Raw genomic sequence first — 25,803 nt, 5'->3', positions numbered from 1 at the left:
AGTGACCCCTCAAGGGCGCACCACCTTCGGGGTAACTGGCAGGTACTCACCAGATTGGGCCCCTTTTCTCATCATAGGCGGTCACTTTGTTCCAGAAAAGAAAGAAAACGTGTCGAAACAAAATTAAAAAGCGTGTGAGTGCAGTGGAGCGATAAACAATGCCACTCCACTAGAGACAAAGAGTGATTAAAATCAACAGACACACCTCTCTCACAACTTTATTCTTAAATCCTAGGTGTGGTCTGTCGAATTAAAAAAGGGGGGTGATGGTAGCTATTGTTGCATACCACTATACGCTGCCAACATGTTTCTCTGTCTATAAACTTTCGACAAGTTCTTCAGGGCTAGACTCCTCGTCACAGCACCTCTGTTGGACACTTGATTCTTTTTAAATTGTCAAATTGAAAAGGTAAAAGAAACACATAAAATTGCATAAAAATGCCCCCAAAAAGAACTAATTCCAGCTACAAATTAAGGTTGGTTGAAACATCATAATTACCCTCTGTCAGCATGAGTCTCTCATACCTGCTGCAGAGGCACATGGCTTTGTCTCAAACTCCTTAAGTGAGTACTCTATGAGATTGACTCCACGATTGTATTAGCAATCTAAAATATTCCAAAACAGTGAGGTGAAGAAGTGTTGACAACAGCCAACAAACCTCCCCATCATAACTCTCTATATGCGGTCTTTAACCTAAACACTACATATTGTATAATGACCACATCTATCTTATTCTAGGAGGATCAATCATCCTGTTGTAGTATTGACAGGGTCTAATATGATGTATTCCTAACTTTCAGCACTCGATCAAACTTGTTTCACATCCGGTCCAGTGCCCCTTAATGCCGATGGGCTTCGACTGTTTTCCCATGTACCACATATACATCGCAACTCTGATGTGCTCTTTCATTTCTAGCACTTCGTGACTCAAAGCAGTATGGTCTTTGTCTTAAATTTTCGCACACACACTTCCCCTTATTCATTACATCCTGGCTATCCCACTTCTCACCAGTCGAAGCCTCACGGAGCTCGTCGTCTCCTTCACTTACGGCGTCCGCCAGCTGTGTGTATATTGCCGGTGGTGTCGGGACACCCGATCACGCGGTGAGCTTCAAAAAACGCCCAAAAACATCGCCCACCATTTTGCATTCGGGCCGATATTTCAAATCAGTATATACAGACGTGTCCTATGTGTCTATACTACGCAGTTCCCTGCTAAACACTTATTAATACAAGAAAATCAATACTTATACAATAATCGTGATTGTGCTCAAATACAAAAGTAAATTGAACCAATGTATATTTTTCTTTATAATTTTTGGAGGAAGGCCAAAATATCCACCGGGTGTAATTGAAATTATTTCATACTCTATACGCCTTTCCAAATGCCATAGGCAGATAGACTAGCCCGTTTTTTATGAGTAAACTCCCTCTTAAGACTACATTCATCCTCTCAGAAATGGCAAAGCCGTTTCTCAGGCACACTACCTCACAGAAGGTACATTCTAGGCACTCGATGTCACAAAGATCACACCACTTGGACCACTGTCAGAACCATCACAAAGTGAACAGAATAAATGTAGAACATACAATAAACGTAGTACAGTACACAACCAGTAATTATTGGCAAACACTGTACTCCGCCTCATCCTGAAACACAAATCATATTATGCACAGTATCACATTAGGCGTGAAATATATTCTGTGCCAACCTCAGAAGCATAAACACATTATGCCATACCTTATCAGTCTAAACATATTAGGCATAAATCACAGGGGAGAATAATATCACAAGCATACCCACAGTATGCAAATAACCTCATAAACATACATTAGAGGCATGAATCAGGGTGCATAAATCTCAGTACATGAATCACATTCCCTGTGCACCACATAAATCACATTACGGCCTGGCGCCCTATCAACCCAAAAGTCCCCCGGGCCTACTCAGAGAGATCAAATGCCCTATGTCCAAATGTCAGGGCGGCTGCCAATGCAGCAGAATCCATGTGCGCAATTATGCTGGGGCAGAGGACAGTATCTCACGCCTATCTCATCTAAAAATGCCCCCGAAGAAATGTTGGCCTAAACGTAGCAGCTGACGCTAATTGCCATGTGGCTGTGATGCAAAGAAGGCCTGGCACCACTGTGCCCTCCTGTCCCACTCTAGGACTCTATAACAAGAAGAAATGCTGCCCAAGGTTACAGCTGCCTACGCTGTTGCAGTGCAGCTGTGAGGGAAGTAAATGGGCCCTGGCACGACTGTACCCTCTGGCCCCCACTGGGTTCTCTAAATGATATTGCCCCCATCGTTGCAGTTGCCCACTGTCAAGCGGGGCAACTGTGAAAAAATATCAAAGGGGGAAGATACGGGCACCACAGGCCCTCGGGACCCCCACTGGAGCCCTAGAGCTATTGTGCCCCTCGTTGGAGCGGCCTGCTGCCAGACGGGGCCGCTCAGCATCATTAAACAGCGGTAATGTGTCTCGAACGGCACCACCACAAAGGAGAAGCCCCTACTCACTGGGGCTGCGGGGCAGGACTCCTACGGTCTCCTCTCGTGACTCGGGACTGGCACATCTCCCGGGTAAGCCCCAATTCCAGGACCTCTTCTTACACCCTTGGTGCTCCCTTCCATTTCGGGAAACCTTCTCACTTCACCCGGTCTTCCCTCAGAGGCACAGGGCTCTCCCACGCTCACTGGAGCCTGCACAGACTTCCGACCGCCCGTAGGAGGCCCCACCCACAACCAGGCAAGGGGGCCTGTATTCCGGGTCACGCTCGGCAACGGCCTGGCAGTTTCTTTCGGCAGCTTCTGCTTTTCGGCCGCGACGTGGGGTGGGCACCTGCTGTTCAGAATAGCTGGAGAGCAGGGTGGGCACCCACTTTCCAAAGTAAAGTCATTCATGCGGGGTGGGCACCCGCCAAGTAACTCAAAACGCGGGGTTGGCACCTGCCAACAATTCCCAACGCGGGGTGGGCTCCTGCTCCTCTGCATCATAGCAAAGGGGGCTGCAGCTCAGCGCTGCGCAACCCACGCAGTCCTCCTTCTTAGGGTAATAATAAGAAAGCGCTCACAAGGCGCTAGAAACAGGAGTCCTATATTTGAAATGAATGGATCCCAGCCAAAGTTCCTCCAGGTCCATAGGGCATAGCTGGACCCAGGGAGGCTAGCACATAGGGCTCTCCAGCAAGGAGGCGAGCCCTCATGTTGACTTCCGACCGCCCGTAGGAGGCCCCACCCACAACCAGGCAAGGGGGCCTGTATTCCGGGTCACGCTCGGCAACGGCCTGGCAGTTTCTTTCGGCAGCTTCTGCTTTTCGGCCGCGATGTGGGGTGGGCACCTGCTGTTCAGAATAGCTGGAGAGCAGGGTGGGCACCCGCTTTCCAAAGTAAAGTCATTCATGCGGGGTGGGCACCCGCCAAGTAACTCAAAACGCGGGGTTGGCACCTGCCAACAATTCCCAACGCGGGGTGGGCTCCTGCTCCTCTGCATCATAGTAAAGGGGGCTGCAGCTCAGCGCTGCGCAACCCACACAGTCCTCCTTCTTAGGGCAATAAAAAGAAAGCGCTCACAAGGCGCTAGAATCAGGAGTCCTGTATTTGAAATGAATGGATCCCAGTCAAAGTTCCTCCAGGTCCATAGGGCATAGGTATTTGTCAAATAGTCATAATAAATCTGTGCCCACCATTGCGCAGCATTTCTTGTTACAATTCCATACATACTAAACTCGACCACTCTGCTCCTCCCATATCAGGAATTGGCACTGACGCTTTGATCAGGGAATTCCCAATGCATTCCTATGGGAGGGCAGGTCAATCTCACCAATGTAACACCAAGAGCGTTGGACCACAGTGCTAAAGTGCCCAGAGGCCTAAAACCACCAACACCATGTCACAGAAAAGGCTAGGAGAAGGCAAAGGTTTAGGGGTTAACATGCCAAAAGGGCCAAGTCCAACAGGGTGCAATAAAATAAAGCTTGTCTCACTTTAGGCACAAAATACTGCTACAGTAGGTCATAAATCGTGTTTTTGGATGCTTGAACCGGCTCTGATGTAGGGGCCATAAATACCAGCTGGGGGGCACATTCTGAGGAAGTCCAGGTGTCCGGTTGTTTCGTATATTATCGTGGGTGATGCTTACTACTTAGCATTGTCTGGGCTTTATCTGATGAATGCTACTGACCGGCTGCTCTGTCATTGTGTCATTGGGCCGAATGCATGCTCTCGGCTATGCATTTATTTGTGCTTTTGAGTGTGTGCATCTGACTCGTTTCTTTAGGTATTGTATCATGGTGCCATATGTGATTTACTGGTACAGTCGTCCTCCTGTGTTTGAGGCTTGTTCCATATCTGGTGTTTCCATCACTGGATGTGCTATGGGTAAACAGAGGGCAGCTGTGTTATGTTATTTTGATAAAGGGTCACTCAGAAACCGTAACAAGTGTTTTATGGTGAATTTGGGTAGCACAGGCAACAGTTGCTATGTAGTGTGCTGGGCTCCTAAGAGCAGGACCTTTCCATAAAGTGATCTGATGCTAACACTTTCTTCTCTTTTACATTTCACATATCAGCCATTTTTAGGTCGAGCCTAGCGCAGCGCGCATGCGCTGCTCCATGGGAGGCTTCATGTAATCAGTACAAACTTCTCAGTGTGGGTCAGACTCTTCCCACACATCTGACTGGCCTTTGCGAGTGTCTTTCAGAAATGAAAGCACGCAAATGGCCAAGCGCGGGTGCATTGTCCACCTTTTCTATAAACGTTACCTCCTATGGCGTTTCGGTCTCGGAATTGAGCAGCGGCATTCCTCCCTTATCATGGCTTATGGTACTAATTAAAAACAGAGCGGTCGCTTTCACTTTCGCATCCACGCTTGTTTAATGTTTTGTGGGTTGCTCAGCTCTCGCCCCCCGCCCCACCCGCTTCTTCCAAGTCTTCACCAGGTTTCTTCATGATGTTGACTCAGAAATTATATTACTTAAATAAATTGTCTCACACCTGCCCTGTAAAGCAGTTGTAGAAGAGAAGTAATGAACCCCAGTTTTTCACAGGCGCTGGCTGAGCAGCTGTTGTTTGCTTAATTGACAGATTCATATGCACACGACAACAGAAAAATATGCAATTATCTTAACCAGTAGTTTCCTTCTTCTACATTCCAATTCTTTCCATAGCTTAACATGTCACAATCCATGTCCAGATTTAGGAGGCACCTGTGTGAACATTTGGTGATTTCACAGCCTGTCCTCCCCACTACACTATACGTTTGCGACCGTTTTTTAATGTGATGCGTGTAGGGCGAGGGTTCTTATTTCAAGCATTCAAAACAACTGCCTGGCCAGAAAAAGTTACCCAACCACTGCTCCAGCAGATATCAGATCAATTGCAAATAACAGTCCTGCTTCTACAATCATTACGGGCCTTAGGACTGGTGCCTCGAGGAAGCCGTTTCCATAGCTACCTGCTTCATGTTACACAGATCCATGTTATTTAGTGAAGTTAGAGAAACAATTGTCAAATGTCATTGTTGCTCCCAAAGTGCAAGCAACATTCGCTTTGATTTGTTGCATCTTTCAAAGACAAGGGAACCCTGCCAAGTTCTCTGCTGCTAGGAGTGCCATTCAAATACTGAGAAAAATCCAGTGGGCATATGAGACTTCCAAACAACAGTTATATGAATTAATATGTACGAAAATATAAGTTAAAGAAAATAAGGTGTATACAAACAACTGCTGGTTGCACATAATTTGCAATTAACACTGGCAACACCAATGGGTCTTACTTTAATGTGATAAATCATGGATTCTGCGAAGTGTGATCGAAAATGGTTGGTGATTTGAAAAATGCCTTCTGTTTACGCCTGATGTACTTTGGGGCTTCCGGGTTTGGGGTATAAAAAGGAGAGTAAAGCATTTCCACTTTTTAAGCTAAACAACTCGTCCGCATCAAAAATGCCCCCATTTGCTGCTCTATATTTGAGAGACAATTTGTCATCGCTGATTTCTGCGACCGAGAGAGAGGGCGAGAGGCGCGTTTGATTATAATCACGGTGCTGTCAGCCTCTTAACAGCTATTCATTATCACTGGCCCGTCCCCGCTTTGTATCGCAGTGGCCAACCACACAGAAAGTCCAATTATTTCCCACATCCATTGCCCGGGGGCACGCGTCACAAATGAACATCTCTGCCCCGTGGGATAGTCTCTACAAATATTAGTTTAGTACGAGAATGAATAATGGCCCAGTGTAAAAAGGACAGGAACAGAAGAATTAATTTGTCACATCCCGTTAAAGCAGATGACGTTTAATGACTAGACTGTGGACCTGTACACCGGAAGGCCGGGTATAGAATCCCTGCGCCCCGGTGTGAGGACTTGGGTAGACTACATATTCCCATGTCACAACTCGCCAGCTCTAAATGGGGAGCACTTAGATGTATTGAGTATGCATCCTGTGCGCTACACAGCACACCCTCCTTAACTTGTGACGTCTGTTCGCAAAATATTAAAGGAATGTAGTTTTTGATTGGGGAAAAAACATTGTTCTAAGAAATTCGCTAGAATGTCCCAATCAACCCAAACCTCTTCATGTTTTGTTATAAATAATTATGTACCCATATGGGAAACAAAAAGTAGCATTCTCCACCGTAAAAAATGTGTAGATACATCACAAGTCAATGACAAGGAAATGATAGAAAAGTTTAATTGATTGTGAAAGTGCCTCATACATTGAAAGTGCTCATAAATATTAATTAGGTGATGTAGCCCTTACTCTACCTAACGCTCAGATCTGCAACATGCATTTAACGTTTGTCTATTTGTCAGGCCAGACCATTGTGTATATTAGTTGCTTGCTCGGTGACAACGGCCTAAGAAATGGCACGGTTAATGAAATCAGCTCGACAGATCCGTTTTAGCCAACGAGCCAGGTCCTGAGGGTTTTCCTGAAGGTGGTCAGGGAGGGGTTGCGTCTGATGTCTGCCGGTAGCTCGTTCCAGGTTTTGGCTGCGATGTGAGAGAAGGATCTTCCAACAGTTCTGGCTCTGTGGGTGCGCGGGGCTTTGGCCAGTGCGAGGTTAGCCGATCGGAGGTTTCTTTTGGGTACGTGGAAGTTTATTCTGTTGTTGAGGTATTTGGGTCCTGTAGGACTTGGCCCTTTCCCCAGAATTTTTCGCTTTTTATTCTCCTAATTTAGGATGTCCCCCATAGTAACAAAAGTGTATAGGCCTTGTGTAATGGAGAAAGCCCTGTGTAATGTTAAACTAATGTTAAGGTGCAGGTGCTCTCTTCCCCTAACATGGCTGCCACTGACCCCTGCTACTGCAGCGCGGTCTTTGTGGGCGCATTCTAGTGGTCAGGAGCTGGCTAGAACCCTCCAAACAATGTATCAATACTAACCTGCCAGCCTGCCCATAGCCAGAATGGTGGAACCTCCTAGAACCTCCTGGAACCTTCTGGAACAGGTGAGGTGACACCAACTGCCACTACCAACTGTCAACTGGCACTATAGAAGGAAAGGGAGGGAAACTTTCCTGTCAGACTGAGGGAGCGCAGACCTGGGGGAGAACCTACGCAGGAGCATTAGGCAGTGGGGCCTAGATAGGGACCTATGACACTGGTAGAGACAGAGCCTAGGTGCTGCCTATCAAGTGTTGAGGTATCTTGATTTGCCCCCCTGACCTGGCCCGGCGGAAGGGGAACCCCAGGTCTGCTTGAAGGGAACTGGATGAGGAGACTTGATATCAACCATAAACTTCAACATCCCCCCCCTTCAAGGAACCCAGAGACTGCAATTTACAAGGGCGCAAGAAATATAAAGCGCCAAGAAGAAACCAAATCACCACAGGACTTTTGAGAAATCAACCAGGTATTGGGGCTGTAACACTCCCTGCGTTCCCTGATGCCACCTGGGATCCCTTTTTCTGGATTGCCACTGTTGTGTGAACTGTCCTGTGGAACCTGCTGATCTGACTCCAACTAATATAAACTGTCTGCTGGCTAAGCGCTCTTATTCCCTGGTGCTAGCACCCTGCACTACCTGCCCTGAGGAAAGTGCCCCACTGAAGTGAATGCTAAACGCTATCTCTGCGTAGCGCTAGCCTCCTGAACTGCTAGCCTGACTGAATTGCCTGAGGCTCAAGCACTGTAACTGCCTGCAGAAGCGCTAGAACCCTGAAGCGCTATGACTGCCTGAAGTGCTGTCCTGCATCATTTGAACTGGCTAATTTACTTCAGCTTGCTGAACTGGACAGAGCACTGTGTCCCAGGCGCTATCCCTCCGATCACCTGCTGAAGAGCTGTGCCTCCTTGAGAAGCGCTTATGTCCTGCAGACTGTTGGGCCCTGAAGCGCTATACTCTTAAAGCGCCACGAAGCTCCTGGGCGCTATTCCTGCCTGAAGCGCTTTTGCCCTGATGAGCGCTGACTCTGCCTGAGACGGCTGTTGTGCCTTCAAGCGCTGTCGCCCCCGAGAAAAGCACTGCCATTTGTGACCTGCTGACTGAGCCCAGCGCCGTGAAACCCCTGGCGCTAGGCCCCTTTGAAGAGCGCTGTGATGCCCCTTCAAGCGCTCACCTGCTGGCCCTGAGAACCTGTGAGACTGGGAACACTGTCAATGAGCCCAGTGGGTCCTAATTATTTATAGAAGGCCCCCCTTTTTTGACATGGGCAATAGCCCTTAATGACAGGATAAGAAACCCCAAAATTGCTCATTTCGTGACTGGACTGAGGAGGAAGTAGTCCCTAGCTGTGGAATTACTTCAGTCAGATTGCTTCTCGGCAGGGACTGAGTTTCACAAGGAGAAATCCCCCTGCGGGTTCATTGATTTATCCATGCCTAATGAAATGTTTTATACTCCTGCCCCAGTGTTCTAACTTCTACCTACCAACAGGGATACTCGTGAATACTGAAATGTTTTATCCCTGCTTCAAGAACTACAGAGCAAGGAATTGGTTAATTGTGCCTGTCTAACGAAAGGTTTTGTTCCAACCTTAGAATTCCTGCTCATGTGCCATTGTTTTACTGGTTCTTAGGCACAGGGGTTAGATACAATTAATGGAAGGTTGATCCCTGCTTGAGGAGAATGTTATTCTGGGTAAATTAAATGTTTAGTCCTACATAAGGGGCTGTTATTTTTAAGCTGCAGGAGCTAGGAAAACCTTATTACAGGCCCTGCCGATTCGAGGAACTTGCTGCGCAAAATTGCTAATGGGGCCTGGGTTCTAATGACCTGTTAATTCCTGATTAAGGAAATGGTTGCTTCCTGGATGAAATGTTGGTGCATAACTTGATGAAAAGCCCTAACTTCTGCCTAAAGAACTGTTTATTTCTAGCTGAAGAGAGGCTACTCTAGTTTAAGGAAATGTTTTCCCTAGCATTGGGCTGTTTTAGAGGTCCCAAGGCCCACAGTTTATAGGCCTCTATCCATAAAAGGATAACCCCTGATTAGAGGATGTAATAGTATGCCTACAGTACCAGGATGAAGAGTATTAGCAAGGGATAGGCCCAAACCCAGGGATTATCCATATTTCGCCTAGTGTCCTACTCAGCCTAGGCCTTATGCATGGTTTACCTGTTATTAAATGTTTACTTCTGCTTAGAGAAGTGGTTACTTCCTGGAAGAAATGTTGATGCATTGCCTACCAGTGTAAAATGAAATGCTGATTAGGAAGTAATGAAAGGCTATGCCTTTATTGTATGTGTTGCATTGGTGAATTGCTCCCTTTACTCTAACCCAATGGGATGTTTACCTAAGGGGATGCCTATTCTTGCTCAGGAAATATTGTGCCTTTTTATGGGGTACTTACCTGATAGAATGTTTGTTTAACAACTAAAATGGAAATGTTTATTCAAGTTACTGACCTGTTTATGAAAGCCCCCGGATATCCCCTGGGGTAAATGGTTATTGTGGTCAAGGGAATGACCGCCTCTGCTGAATCAGCCAGCTTAATGCCCTGTTGGCTCCTGAGTAAGGGAATTTTATTATCCCTGCCTGATTCCCAGTGGAATGTTTTATTCTGACCTAATGGGATATTCGTGCTCCTGAAAAAGGAGATGTTTCTATTTACATAAGGAAAGGTTTTAAAGGCGTAAGCCAAGCCCAGGATGCTCATGCTTATCTGTTGAAATGTTTAGCCCTACATAGGGATCTGTTATTAATTTCCATAAAGCTGGTCTGAATCTGGATGACATGTTTTACGTTGGCTTCATAGGAAGTTCTTCATCTGCTTAAGGAGAATATTCTTTCTGGTCTACTGAAATGTATTATAACTAAGGAAATGTGTAGCCCTAATCTAGGAAATGCTTACTGTTGCTGGGAGTGATTCTTAAGATGGCTAATCCTGCACAAGAGGAGGTTTATTCCTAATGAAATGTTTTTCTTCCACTTAGTGCTACATTTACTTGAAGCCTACAGTTATTTATTTACATGTTTTCTGCTGTAAAACACTCCCCCTTGCTTGGTGAGAAGTGGGTAAAATGCCTACAGATCTAATATGATGTAATGTCATTTAGTTGCCTTTTGTGATGTATTCCTTACAGGTGTTGACAAGAAGCAAGGCTACGGTCAGGCCTGTGGTTATCTACATTTGATAGTATCTAATATTCAGTATTTATCTTATATTTAATATTTATTCACCTTGTATTTATTGCCAAGTGTTGAAATACATGTATTTGAAAGCAAGGCTAATAAGGTAATAATACTGTGAATTCTTGAATACCCTGACTCTGCTCTATATATAAAAGTTATTACATTTTTATACATACTCACTGGAGTGGCGTCACTTATTGCGCGCCCAGTTTTCTGTCTCAGTGGTTGCGTGTGCTGTATGGTCGCTTTACACATAAGCTTTCGGATGCCTACCCGCTCGTGCCATGCTACCCTCAGGGAGCTGGTGACCCCAGTTCCAAACGGTCCGGTGTTGTGTAGGCATTTATAGGCGTGAGTTAGGACTTTAAAGGTGACTCTCTTCTCCACTAGGAGCCAGTGGAGTTGACACAGGTGTTGGCAGATGTGTTCATGCGGGGGGTGCCGAGGGCGAGTCTGGCTGCTGTGTTCTGTATTGTCTGGAGTTTACGGAGTGGGGACTTGTTGATGCCGGCGCAGAGGGTGTCTCCGTATTCCAGTCTACTCGTGATGAGTGCCTGAGTGACTGTCTTCCTTGACTCAGGGGGGGATCCGTTTGAAAGTCTTGCGAAGGATGTGGAAGGTGTTGAAGCAGCTGGAGGTGACGGTGTTGACCTGTCAGTTCATGGTGAGTGATGAATCAAGTACGATGCCGAGGATTTTGGTATGGTCTGAGGGAGGGGGTGGGTTTCCATGGGCCACCAGGTGTTGTCCCATGCTGAGGGGGTGGTTCCGTGGACTAGGACTTTTGTCTTCTCGGCGTTGAGTTTTAGGCAGCTGTTGGTCATCCAGACTGCCATGTCTTGCATTTCTCTTTGGAAGTTAAGTTTGTCGGTGGCAGGGTCTCTGGTGAGGGAGAGGATGAGCTGGGTGTCGTCTGCGTAGGATACGATGTTGAGGCCGTGTTGTCAGACAATGGCTGCGAAGGGGGCCATCTAGATGTTGTAGAGAGTCGGGCTCGGAGATGACCCCTGTGAGACTCCGCAGGTGATTTCCGTGCGGGCGGAGAGGAAGGGCGGCAGTCTGATCCTTTGGCTTCTTCCGGTGAGGAACAATCAGATCCAGCCCAGGGCTGTTCTTTGTATGCCGGCGTCGTGTAGTCTGGCGGCTAGTGTGCAGTGAGAGACGGTGTCGAAGGCTGCAGAAAGGTCGAGGATGAGGGCTACGTAATGGCCTAGGTCCAGGAGGGTGCTGATGTCATCTGTGGCAACTCGTTGTGCGGTCTCGGTGCTGTGGTTGCTTCGGAATGCGGATCGGGAGGGGTAGAGGATGGCATTCTCTTCGATGAATCGTGTTAGTTCCCTGTTGACTGCTTTCTCTGCCACCTTTTCTGCGAAGGGAAGGAGAGAGATGGGCCGGTAGTTCTTGAGGTCAGAGAGGTTGACCGCGGGCTTCTTGCGGGGTCCTGACTTCTGCGCACTTCCAGTCATCTGGGAAGGTGCTGGTTGTGAAGGTGGCGTTGAGGGTACATTGCAGTTCAGGTGCAATGGTGTCCGTGGCTCTGTGGTAGATGTGTGGGGGGCAGGGGTCGGTGTGGGCCCCCGAGGGGATGCCATTCATGGTCGTGGCGGTGTCCTCGTTGTGATTGGTGCCCAGTCGGAGATGGCAGGCTGGCAGGTGTCTCCCTAGGGGGTGGCTGTGGCGTCTCGTGTGTTGTGAACTTGAGGTGGAAGTAGTTTCCAAGCTTGTCGCAGAGGTCTTGGGATGGGCCGATGTCTGTGGCCTCGCTGAGTGATTTGGTGAATTCCTGAATGACAATAAAGAGTTGCTTGGAGTTGGCGAGTGATTTTGTTGTGGATGAAGTTCCTTTTCGTTGTTCTGAATTGGTTGTGGTAATCCGTCATGGCTTTCTTGTAGGTGAAGTAGTTGTTGGTTGTCTTGGTGTTCCTCCAGTTCTTCTCCAGGCATCTGCAGTTCCGTCTGGCTTCTTGGAGATTGGTGGTGAACCAGGCGGCTTTCCTGGGGCGCTGTTTGCCGGGCTTGCGTAGCGTGGAGAGCTCGTCTGCGCAGTTGGAGATCAAAGTGTGGAGCTCTCTGGCAGCCGTGTTTGCGTCGGGTGCCCAGATGTGGGTTTCCTGGGTGGCATTCAGTTGCTAGTCGGTGACCTTGCTCCTGTTCCGTCCTGGTGGGCGGGGGGCTGGGTTAGGTGCCTTGGGTTTGTCGACGGTGAAGGGAACGCAGTGGTGGTCGGTCTATGGAGGTTGCTTTGTGTGGCTGAAGTGAACACTGTTACCTGCTGCGAAAATGGGATTGAGGGTGTGTCCTGCTCTGTGTGTTGGTATGGTGACAAGTTGGTTGAGTCCGATGTTGGCAAGGTTGTTACGGAGGATGGTGTCATTGGGGTCGCTGGGGTTGTCGAGGTGGAAGTTAAGGTCTCCAATGAGTATGTAGTTCTTGGGATGCGATGACGTGGGGTGCGATGAAGTCGGTGGTCGCGAAGGATGTCTGAGGGTCTGTAGATGAGAGTTCCTCGGAGTGTGGTGCAGGTGCTGGACCGGATCTGGAAATTAAGGTGTTCGGCAGAGGGTAAGGTTTTGCTGGAGGTGGTGAGGCGGAGTGTGCTCTTGTGGGAGATGTCGAGGCCTCCTCCCTGGCAGTTGGGGCGGTCCTTCATCTGGATCTTGTATCCCTCCTGGATGGCAGTGTTGATGTTGGGGTCGGAGGCGGCGTTGGTCCAGGTGATGTCAGGCGAGAGGGAGTTGAGTAGGTTCCAGATTTCCATGGCATGTTTGTTTATGGAGCGCATGTTGAGGAGGATGTATCTTAGGGTGTCATTGGTATGGAGTTGTTGGTGTCTGAAGCCAGGGTGGTGGTGAAGGTCCGGCGGCAGTGGAGGCAGGAGAACTGGCCGTGGGTCGTATTCGGTGAGGCTTGTTGGCAGTCTGTGGGTTCCAGGGTTGAGTGCAAGAAGGGTGGCGTAGTCATAGCAGTGGGGGTGGCTGAACCAGGGTTTCTGGCCCTGAGAGCGGAAGGGCTCAGACTGGCTTGCCTTAAGCAGCTGCCATTTAGTAGGGGAGGGAACGTGCAGCTGGGAGGCGGGAGCTGGGGCGGCAATGGCGGGACAACGTAGGCAGGACGACCAAAACAGCCACGGGTGGGTACGAATTACAGAGGAATCACAGAGGATAAGAAAACAATACGTGGGCAGAGTGCGAGGCAAACAAATGGCACAGTTACACAAGTGGGAAACAATTGACACCATAAACCCAAGTGGGGAACAGAAAATACAATCACTACAACAGCGCTAACCAGGAGAGGGGACAAGTGCAATTACCAGATGCGAGTAAGGTGGGCACTTGACGCCGGGTGGTCTCGAACCCCACCTGAGTTGGGCCAGGGGTCTGGGGCGTGAGCTGAGCTGGCCTCAGACCGGGGTCAGAGGTCTTACAAAATTCTAAAACTATTCGAGGCCTGCTGATCTAGAAAAAAAAGGCATCTGTTTCGAAATTGTTTTATTGCTCACTTTATTGAGCCTCTCCAGTGTCCTTTCACCTTGTTCTGCATGTCAGAACTGCTGTCTGATCTTATATTATTACTCTTGTGTTATACGTTACTGCTATCATGCTATTTTAACTGGTCAGTTATCAAGGACGCAAGTAAGGTAACGTTACAGAGATTTGTGATTTTTTATGTTTTTTTGTTGTTAATGGGGAGACTACAAATATATTTATCTATATTTGTGCAACCTTTCATTTTTTCTCTTTTAGGCTTATATGAACCCCATAGCCATGGCCCGATCTCGAGGCCCATCGGCATCCGGCGGGCCTACTATACAGGACTACCTCAATAGACCAAGGCCCACTTGGTAAGAAAAAAAATGTTGGTAGCGCTAGTGTACTTGTCTTTTTTAGGTCTCACCTACCAGACATTACAAGCTGCCATTACTAATAAGAGCTGTTGTCAGCTTAGAGTGGGCTTTGGAGCTCAAACATTGTTTACCATTGGTTGTCTTTACGGTCGCTCTCCTTTAATTGTTTCCCACCACTTGTGCCGCCTTTTATGCTTCCCCATCCGCTTCCTTAGTGATGTGCCCTCTGTATTACTCCACCTTCTCTTGCTTTAAAAAGAAAGTTTTGTTAAACTTACATTTTTGTATTCTCTTATCAAACTTGATAAATAAAAAAGCACATGCATAATTTTGTAAAAGCGCATGTGTGGTGCATGTCGCTGCAAAATGACTACTCCCCAGTGTCATAGTGCCTTTTATTTCTTTAGCCTGGCTAAAAACCATTGACAAAGTCTGTAGGTCGTAATGGCGTGACCTATAGTCATTACCTTTCAGTTAACTAATTTTTTGGCACTTACTTAAGAGCTCAGGTGTACTAGCTTGATTTCCACAACTCTACTGTATTTCTCTTCCTGTCTACTCTCCTCCATTCCGTCCTCTCTCCACGTCTCTTCCCGCTGACATTATCTCACCTTTTCCCTTCTTCTTTCCCTTTATTTTCGCTGCTCTCTCTCTCCTGTTTGCCCTCCTTCTGTGGGCACTCATTCTCGATCTCCTATTTTTCTTACTCTCATTTACTCTCCCCATGGCATTGCTTCTTTTCTCGTCCTACTTTTTAGGTCTCGGCCTAGCGTACACTGCGCAGCAGTGTCGCGCAGACGAGATTTAATGTTTTCCTGGAGTGGGGCTTGAATCCGCCCCTCTTCTCCATTGGCTGGCTTCCTAAACGGAGGCCAGCCATTGGAGGAGAGGGGCGTCACTCCGTTCAAGCCCTGTCTTTTTGGGATAGAGGGGTGTGTTTTGGCTGTTCTTTCTCTCCCTGACGTCATCGGGAGAGGGCAGCCCCTCATCAGGCTGCCTGCACGCTCAAGTCAGCTCTCTGATTGGTGTTCCTTATTAACCAATCAGAGGGCTGACTGGCGTGTGCAGGCAGCATGCCCAGTTGGCTGTGTAACGTGCTTGGCGGCCGTTTGCACACAGAAAAAGATGAACAAGCTGTACGTCGGGAGCCTGAGCGTGGCGGTGAGCGCTCAGGACCTGGAGAGCCTCTTTAAGGAGTCCAAAATCCCGGTCACCTGGCAGTTTCTGCTTAAGGCGGGCTACGCCTTCGTGGACTGCCCCGACGACACTTGGGCGATGAAGGCCATCGACATGCTCTCAGGTGAGTGCCGCGGGGCCTTCGGAGCATGGGATGTTGGGGGCATAAGTCAGGTGTCCAGGGGTCGTGGCTGGGGGCCCATGGGTGTGCACGTAGCCCGCTGCCGTGACCAGGGAGCCTCGCTGGCGGGTCTCGGGGCAAAGATAGAACATGGGGAGGGAAGTAGGGCTCGCAGGCCGTAGTTGCAGGTATTGACGCAGTGGGTGGGCGAAGGCGATAACGTGGGTTCTGTTCTTAAACAAGTACATAGCCGGGGGGGTTGCCTTCTACTCCCCTCACCCCACCTTCCCAACTTAACCGCAACGCCCCCGCTCAGAGAGAGGCTCGCATTAGAGCCCTCCTCCCCCGACATCGGACCTTTGCCCCATGGCGGCGTTTATGCCACCCACCCTCATCTGCCTGAGACCTCATGCGGATCCGTACTTCTGTTCCCGGACAGTGGTACTACTTTGCACTCCTCCCTGTATGTTCAATTACTTATTAGCGCAGGGACCAAGTGCTTTCACTTAAGGATAGAGAAAGCAGGGACCGTGGGTAGGTTGGGCAGCATCAAAGGAAGGGACGGCGCTTGTTTCATTTTGTATTCATCCCTTCCCCACTATATGAATGAGTGAACAACAAGGCTCCTTGGAGCATACACTAGAGCGTGCTGCCACTTCCTCTTCGGCCAGCGGGGGCGGACTACAAAACTAACACAGCGGATGCCTGCCCAAGACGTTTGAAAGCACTGCGCCCTTTTGATGCCCAGTTCACCTTCTCAGCCTCAGTCCACGCCAGGCTAACGGGAATCTCTCCATTCAAGTTTATTTATGCTCCTTTCCCAACAATCTATTTCACTGAGCTCAGGTTCCACGCGGTAGACATTTAAACAGGGCACGAAAGTGCAACATCTTTTTAAGGGCATCGCTACTCTTCAAAGATAACTGGCAAAAAAGTTGAGCTTGTTTACACCATAAACTCGTGTGTGATCGGCTCCAATTACTGTTATGTGTGCTTTGTAATTATGTGCGCGATGTAGGAATTTGATGTGTGTAGGTATGTATGTGTATGGGACTCTGTGTGGGTCTGTATGTTTGTGTGTGGCATTTGCGAGAGATCAAGCTATTGGCATTGTAAATGACAATGCCATTTATTTATCTGTTTTCAAAACCAACACATAAATAAAAATGTTGTCATTTACAATGCCAATAGCTCTAACTTTTTCAAAGGCGAGACCGTTGCATTGTAAATGCTTGTTTGTCTGTCCTTTCTTCTGCCATTACACCACTTCTTCTCTGCGTCTATTGTTCTGAATTTTCTCCCCTGTTGTTTTTCTCTCCCCTCTCCTATTATCTTCAATGCATAATTTGCCCCTCTATTCCTCTCCCCTCTCAGTCTCTGCCATCTCCTTCTATCTTCTCTTCTTTCCCCTCTCCTGTTCTTTAACTCATTTTCCCCCTCTTCTGTCTACTCTTCCCTCTCCACCTTACCTATGTCTCCTTATCTCTTTTTACTGAAATATTGTATCTCAGTCAACATACCATCAGTGTAACCCCTTTTTTGCAGTTAGTGCACGAAGGCCAGTGACTAACAGTCATGGAAAGTGAGGTGAGGGCTTTATTGTTGTCCCAGCCAGTGTGTATTTATTTAAGGCTTCTTAGCTTATTAATTGTGCAAACACTTATGTTGATGCTGCCTGTGCTACTTTGTGGCACAAGGGTGGTCTTTATCTCCTGATGCCCTCAACTCAGCCGGCTCTTTAAAAGTTCTATAAAAGTGTGCTGGGTGAACAAAATCAATTTGTTTTTTTTTGTTTTTTACATTAGCTGCCAATCCGAATGACTGTAATTTGGAGACTAAAATCCAGCAGCCTTCCATTGTTAACTTTGCTGTCTAACTCTGAGAGAGGTCAGCCTTGCACAAATAAGTCTGACCTTCACATGAATATTCTGGCCTCCACTGGAAGATGACTTGCTTTCTAGTCCGTGAAACAAGCAACCCCATATATTTTAATTGGAAGCTGTGACATGTTTGTGATGCTCAGTAAGCAAGGTGGTCCCCATCGAAGTACTCCTCGTCCCTTGCACAAACAGTATCTCATGATTACAACGAGATTAATAGAACACCATAGGCTGGATTATATTGGATACATTATATATGTGCTGCTCAAAATGAGACATTTTTGCTTTAAAATTAATTCATGTATTTTTTGTTTGTTTTGGGTTGCTTAAGGGAAGAAGTGAAAGAACAATTGGAGAAGAAGAAGAAAGGATCTCGAGCTTTAGCAGAGTTTGAAGAAAAGATGAATGAGGTTTGTCACTGGGGGCAAAAATCACTTAAATATCAACCCCCTTCTCTTGGTGCTGGTGAATGATGATTCTCCAAGGCTTAATGGCAAGAGCGTCTAGATTTGATTAAAGACAATTAGGCTAGCATTATGCATACCTCTTTCTTGCTAGTTCTCTGCACAGCACTTAAAGAACAAAACATAGCACCCTGGCAACAATGCAGTTAGAAACTTTCTGCCTGCTGTCCTCCATTCCCTCTGTGAATGCTTTAAGAGTTTAATCCTCTTCCTTCAGATAGCACTTTTGCACATGTTCCCTTATTTGTATGGGACAAATACAGTGCCTGTGCAATTTTTTATACGCTGGTGCAGAGGTAAAGAGGCAATCAGAAGGCGCACTAACTGTGTATTGCAAAAATGTTGCACAATTGATGTACCCCTTGAGGGCATCCCTCTTCAGAGAGAAGGCATCCCACTGCAGTTGGGTACAGTCACTCACTACATCCTCCTGCAGGGAGATCTCTGTTCCCTCTTTGAAGGCAGATGGATACCATCTGCGTAGCCAGTCCTTGCTCGCAAAAATGAAAAACTTTTTACCAGACCTGCAGGTGTAGTAACTCGAATTATCTGCTCCGCCTAACTGTAATGTACTTAACCTATAAACTGATCTCAAATTGTGTCATACTAGGCAAATATTTTATTTTACAGAGCATATTCAGATATGTGAGTTCAGTATTTCTGCTGTACAAAAAAACCTGTTTTGTTTGATTAAATAGACTAAACGTTTGCTCCATGTATACGAATCTATACCACATATACAGTACAATTGATCCCTGACTTGCCTCTTAGTTCATTAAAAGCATTGCTGTTATGGAAGGGGCACAAGTGTTTCTTAGTTCTTGTTTAAAAACTCAATTTTAATAAATAGATTACTAAAGCATGATGTGGTAGCATGCTATCATTTACAGACAGTAAATATTCCATTGAAATCCCCAAAACTTTCCCACTAACATGCATTTACTATGTAGTACATAAACAATAATGTGTGAAATTGGCAAACATATTTATCATTTACATATCACCAAGTAAAGTGTACTGATTTGTTTTCATCCTTATAAAATACTTTTTTTCTGCTCACAATTACAAAAAGGGGCTTTCATAACTACTGAAATGTATTTTGAAATGTTTGCACAGTTCACTTATTAGCTATTTAAATATGTTAGAAAAGTACCTTACAGCCATTTGTTTCACGCTCTGTACAGCATGTCAGACAGTTCACTTTACAAAAGCCTGGAACTCTATAGTCCGAGAAAGAAAAGTAATTTTAAGACTTCTGTCTCTGAACACAGAACAATGCGGCAAGATAAGCACAAGATTTAAAGGCACCTTTATTTCTCCTTCACTTTCTGATTGAGAAGAACACCTGTTCTTTGCCTGCTCCCCAGCACAGAAGACAGTAGGAGCTAAATATAGCCCGCACTAATAAAATCTGACCAATACTCGCAGAAGATTAATTCAACCTCTGTGTAGTAGTCTGAGCCTCCGGTCACACATGCAGGCATTACCGATCATTCTGACGGCCTCCTCAGAACTTGCTATATTCTGTCTGAGTAGAGTTTTCACACATCTGTGCCTTAGTAAAGAAAGAGTACGGCAGGATCTTTAATTATTACACGTGCTGAGATATTTATACTGTTATTCATATGGTAGTAATATTGATTACAGCTCTGATTTTGCACTTAATTTATGTTTAGCTTTTGCATTATTTACTTAATTTGCTATGAATTCATGTGTTTTAAAGTGTATAGCAATTATGTTTTAGATTTTTGTAATGTCCTGTTTTATGACCTTGCCTCAAAATTAACACTTTGTTGATAACAGTAGATATACATGAATTAATGAATGCTTTGTATATTATGCCTATTAATAATAGTAATAATAATAATAATAATAATAATAATAATTGTTTTAACTAATAATCAGGTATGTGACATTTCAACAGTTTTCCTAGAAGCAGTTTTGTTCATTTTTTGTGTACCAGTTGAGAGTGACCAAATGTCTTGTCGTCGTCTTTTGTGATGGTTGTTGAACTTGTCATTCTCTTGTAGAACTGGAAGAAAGAGCTGGAAAAACATAGAGAAAAAGTTCTGGGTGGAACTGAGGACTCTTCCAGAAAGAAGGAGGTATGAAATCAATGTTTAAACATATGAATCATTGTACTACTAGAATGTCCCTTCCAATGATGGTGATACCAATAATGTTTCGGTGGTGAGTAGGCAGTGGCAGTGTCTACAGCCACTGTGCTCGGCGCTGAGGCTTTTTAACTGCGCGTTAGCGCTTTTAATACTGCATTTGGAAAACTTTTAATTTTGGGGTCAATTGTAGGCTTACCAGCCATAGCGGACGCCGGGGCTGTTCTCTCCACTCCTTCCCGCCCTGGTCCGACGCGGTGACTAGCACCGTTGCGCGGAGGGCGTGGAAGGTCGAGACTGCCACTTCCGGTGAGCGGGGGAGACCTGTTAGCGGTCTAGTCATCCTGAGGCACTCGCTCTGGGGCATATAAGGCACTAGAGGAGCCGGTTCGCGTGGTGGTGAGTAGGCAGTGGCAGTGTCTACAGCCACTGTGCTCGGCGCTGAGGCTTTTTAACTGCGCGTTAGCGCTTTTAATACTGCATTTGGAAAACTTTTAATTTTGGGGTCAATTGTAGGCTTACCTGCCATAGCGGACGCCGGGGCTGTTCTCTCCACTCCTTCCCACCCTGGTCCGACGCGGTGACTAGCACCGTTGCGCGGAGGGCGTGGAAGGTCGAGACTGCCACTTCCGGTGAGCGGGGGAGACCGGTTAGCGGTCTAGTCATCCTGAGGCACTCGCTCTGGGGCATATAAGGCACTGGAGGAGCCGGTTCGCGTGGTGGTGAGTAGGCAGTGGCAGTGTCTACAGCCACTGTGCTCGGCGCTGAGGCTTTTTAACTGCGCGTTAGCGCTTTTAATACTGCATTTGGAAAACTTTTAATTTTGGGGTCAATTGTAGGCTTACCTGCCATAGCGGACGCCGGGGCTGTTCTCTCCACTCCTTCCCGCCCTGGTCCGACGCAGTGACTAGCACCGTTGCGCGGAGGGCGTGGAAGGTCGAGACTGCCACTTCTGGTGAGCGGGGGAGACCGGTTAGCGGTCTAGTCATCCTGAGGCACTCGCTCTGGGGCATATAAGGCGGATGTTAACAAGGCAGCGCAGCGGACGAGCGCAGCGGGCGCGTCGAAGGCGCGCCGAAGTGTCGCCAAAGTCGAGCCCGTCTGCGCCCGTCCGCGGCCGACTGCGGGCTAGGGCGATAACCCCTGGCCGTAAGATCTACTGGGCTAAGGATCAACTCCTTGGCTTCCGTCCCCGCATTGCCTCCATATGTAGGCACGGTATGACAAGTGACGAAAGGGTCTGTCCTCACTGCGGTTTCCGTTTTACTACCCTGCCGCGGGATACCACGGAGCAGGCACTTTCCTGTGGTCTCCTTAATGTAAGGTCATTACGTAAACACAGACTTGACGTTTTTGAGCTGATTACAGATAAAAAGCTCGACCTACTGTTTCTTACGGAAACCTGGTTAGACCAGTTTTCCGACTCTGACATTATCGAGGCCACGCCGGAGAACTATTCTTGGGTGAGGCAGGATAGGCCAGAGGGGGTGGGAGGGGGGATTGCTATTATTTTTAGGAAAACTCTGGGTTGTTGCTTAGAGCGCACGCTGATCGTGGAGAGTGAGGCGGGAGTCTTCACGATTCAAATCAACGGGGGCACGACGATTAAAGGCTGTCTGGTATATCGGCCGCCAGGGGCCTGCACAAAGTTCAGGGAGAGCCTGCTAGAAAGCCTCATGGAGGCTACTCTACGCAGGGACAAATTCCTCCTATTAGGAGACCTGAACCTGCATTTAAATTGCCCAGAGGACACAGGGGTTAGGGACTTCTGTCGGGATATGCTAGCCCTTCAGCTGGAACTAAAGTTATCGGACCCCACGCACCGCCAGGGACACCTTGTGGACCCGGTTTATGCTAACTGGGGAGGTGTGGAGGTGTCCGGTATAGAGCCTATTCCCTGGACAGACCACTTTTTGGTGGCTTTCTCCATACAGATCTTAAAAACCAACAAAGCTAGTCAGGCACCCCCTATTTATCTTAGGAGGAAGTGGGCTAAATTCTTGGTGGAGGATTTTAATCAAGCCTTAAGTAGGGATGGTCAGCCTGGGGGCGAAGACATAGAAACAGCGGTCTCTAACCTAAATCAGCGCATTACTGAAGCGCTTGACCAGACAGCCCCACTCTGCCGCACATCTACATGTGCTCGGAAAGAACGATCAGCCCCATGGTTCAGTGGTGAGCTGAGGCTAACAAAGGCGGACTGTAGGCGGGCAGAAAAAGTCTGGAGGGTGTCTTATGACAAACAGGCTAGGGAACTGTTTTTGGAAAAAAGGCGCCTTCACCATAGACTGATTAAAAAGTCTAAGGCAGCCTACTATGCAGGTCAAATCCTGGGGGCGGAAAATCGGGCCAAAGAACTTTTCGGCATCTACAAGTCTCTGACCTCGGTAAATTCATCTACAGAGGCGGAGAGTTGCTCAACGGAGTCATGTGACCGTATTGCCGAATATTTCTCCGCCAAAGTCGAGAAGATCTACTCGACTTTCCCTAATCCGCCAACAGGGATTAACTTCGAGGTAGTATTGGGAGACACAGAGACGACAGGGCATCTTACAAACTTCCGCACCCCCCCTTTTGAGGAACTAGTAGTGGTGTGTCGCTCTGTCAAATCAGGGTCCCCGTGGGACCCGGTGTCACCCAAACGCTTGGCGGACAGCCTGGAAGTTCTGGAGCCTTATATGAGGCACGTCCTGGACATCTCTTTCGGATCGGGAAAGTTGCCGGAGGGGTGGAAACAGGCGGTGGTGCTCCCGCTCCGGAAGAAACCACACTTAGGCTTCGAGGTATTAGAGAATTTGAGACCCATCTCACTCCTGCCTTTTCTGTCCAAAGTGGCGGAAAAGGTGGTTAATACCCAAATTATGAAGCACGTGGAAGAGACGGGACTGCTCCACGCGACGCAGTTTGGCTTTAGGCCACGCCATTCCACCCAGTCCGCCCTTCTTATGGCCACGGAACATCTGAGAGAGGGTGTGGATGCAGGCCAAACTATGGCTTTGATCCTGCTGGACCTCAGCGCGGCGTTCGACACTGTAGCTCACAACATCTTGCTACAGTGTCTGAACAGAGGTGGCATCTCTGGCACCGTGCTGAGAGGGATCCAGGACTTCCTCAAGGGGAGAAGCTTTCGAGTCAGGCAAGGAGACTGCTATTCAAAGGGGGTGCCCCTGGGCCAAGGCGTGCCGCAGGGCTCGTCATTGAGCCCAACCCTTTTCAATATGTATGTTGCGCCTGTTGCCTCGATTGTGGAGAGTCATGGTCTTCAATTGGTCTCGTATGCCGACGATACGCAGCTGGTGATCTCCCTATCGCACGCGCCCTGTCTTGCTGCCGATGGCTTCCGGTCGTGCATGAAAGATCTTGCCGAGTGGATGGCTAACAACTGTTTGAAGCTTAATGGCAGGAAGACAGAGGTGCTGGTGGTGGGGAGAGCCCAGTCTGCTTGGTCGTCGGCATGGTGGCCATCTTGTCTTGGACCAACCCCAACCCCCTGCCAAGAGGCACGCAATCTGGGGGTGTGGTTTGATGCGGGTCTTACTTTTGGCCCCCAGATCAACCGGGTGGTGGGAGTCTGTTTTGGGATTTTGAAGAAATTGAGAAAGGTCCTTGACTTACTCCCGATTGATGCCCGTCAAACCCTGGTTCATGCTTTGGTGACAGCTAGGTCGGACTACGGGAACCTGCTGTACCTGGGGGCTCCAGAAAAAAGCATGGCACGCCTGCAAGTGCTGCAGAATGCGGCAGCACGTTTGATTCTCAGGCTGCCCAAAAGGGCGCCTTCTAAGGCGGCCCTCCAGCAGTTACACTGGCTCCCTGTGAGGAGAAGAGTGGAATACAAAGCTCTCTGCACCTGTCATCGTATTTTGAATGGCAGGGCTCCCGACCCTCTGAATAAATTGATCGAAGTGTACCAACCAACACGTGCGCTTAGATCCGCAGGGGGCGGCCTCCTGAGGATCCCTAGAGTCAAGAAAGCCCGCATGGGAGGTAGGTCCTTTAGATGCCTAGCGGCAAATAATTGGAACAAACTGCCAGCGGACCTGCGCCTGGAACCGGAGGAAGCTAGGTTCCGAGCGAAACTTAAAACATTCCTTTATACTAAATAACTGTCCGCTCAGTTTTTGTGTTCCCTGCTCGCTGCCTCTCCCACTCTCAGCGCGCGGACACGCCGGTGTGCGTAACGCAGCGCTCTTACAAATGTCCCAATAATAAAAATAATAATAATTTGTTTTTTGTTTTGTTTTTTTTGTAGAAAAAGAGAAAGGAAAAGAAGAAATCTGCTGGGGTGAGGACAGTTTTCCTTTGGGTTATGGTACATGAACAATGCAAAATAAGTGTTTCTTTGACCATTGTATTCTGTTTTGTTGAGACTAACGTGGATTACTTCCAAATATTGCAAATGTGATAATTTGCATGCACATAAAACAAACCTGCTGTCTGTAAGACACAAAGAGTTTTCAAAGACACTATTGAACCGATGTTGCAGACATACATTTCCTATTCTTATTGTGCAGTTTACAGCATTCCTAAGGAAGATTCTTGTACATCATATGAAAATTCTGCTCTTTGTTCATATTTTTTCTTTCATTAGATTTTTGTGACAGGCGTAGTAGGTAAATGTTTACTTTGCCTTGGATAGGACCAGTTTCTGTCCATAAAATGAAATTCTAGCTTTATTGTAACTTGAAATAAAATTTCAATCATGTTTAAAGTGTCTTTCTAGTTTAAGGGTTTCTGTATGTTTAATTAGAACATGGAGCCAGGTTTACAAACCTAGTTATGAAAGCAAAGACTTCTATTTGAAGTTTATGACCACAAAAGAGTTTTATTTCATTGTATCAATACCGTTTTAGGAGTTTGTAAGGTTTATCAACTCCTTAAATTGAATTGCGACCCCATATCATTTTGCTATTACGTAAGGGTGTGTTGTATAACATGGAGTTATACTACCTGGATGCACAATTGCAGTGGGTGACAAAATGGCTTGCTGGACTTAATTTAAATGACACAGCCACATTGCTCCCACCATGGTCTCAATCTCAGATATATCATCTGTTTCACCCAATTGCCCGTTCTCCTAGTCTTTCACAGACCTGCCTAGCTCTTGCCCATCGTTGCCACAAGCGAAGTCTTTACCTTACCAGGAATACATTCCCCTATGCTCCACTGCTGCCGCTCCTTGGAACACCAAGAAGCAAAAAATGGGAACCCCTAATAGATCACTAACACACGGGCCTGCTGCCGAGTTGCCTACGGAGGGTGACCTATATGTCAATGGTACTCCGATAACCCTTTGAAAGACTGTTGGAGGAGTATGATTTTCTGGCAGGTCAGTACCTGCTGTACAATTCTTTTACAAGATCGCTCTCACTGGTTTGGGGGGACATAAACACCGAGCCGGAGATGCATACAATATCTACATGTACGGGGCAACGGATCCCACATAATACACTGGCTGACAGAGGCACTACTATCTCATACAACACAGCCCATGGGTGTCTTGAGCACAAAGTGGGAGACAGACAGGGGAAATCCATGGACAGATCCTGAATAGGAAATGGTCTTGGCTGATCCCACGCAAAAACTAAGAAATGCCAATTTTAACCTCATACAAACAAA

The 25,803-nt window shown here is 47.3% G+C and overlaps 1 protein-coding gene across 2 annotated transcripts in view; it reads left to right on the top strand.

Annotated features, from left to right (window-relative positions):
• The window catches only part of FAM133B (family with sequence similarity 133 member B), a 210,657-nt gene that overhangs the window by 41,256 nt on the left and 143,598 nt on the right, over positions 1-25,803 (top strand). For both annotated transcript variants that reach the window (XM_086941868.1, XM_086941869.1), the window contains exons 2-5: positions 14,329-14,426; positions 17,938-18,016; positions 20,101-20,175; positions 24,437-24,469. In XM_086941868.1, coding sequence (XP_086797994.1) covers positions 14,329-14,426; positions 17,938-18,016; positions 20,101-20,175; positions 24,437-24,469 — 285 coding nt within the window. The remainder of the gene's footprint in view (positions 1-14,328; positions 14,427-17,937; positions 18,017-20,100; positions 20,176-24,436; positions 24,470-25,803) is intronic.

Source organism: Lissotriton vulgaris, chromosome 10 (assembly GCF_964263255.1).
Source record: "Lissotriton vulgaris chromosome 10, aLisVul1.2, whole genome shotgun sequence".
NCBI lineage: Eukaryota > Metazoa > Chordata > Amphibia > Caudata > Salamandridae > Lissotriton > Lissotriton vulgaris.
This window is presented reverse-complemented; position numbering and strand designations above follow the sequence as displayed.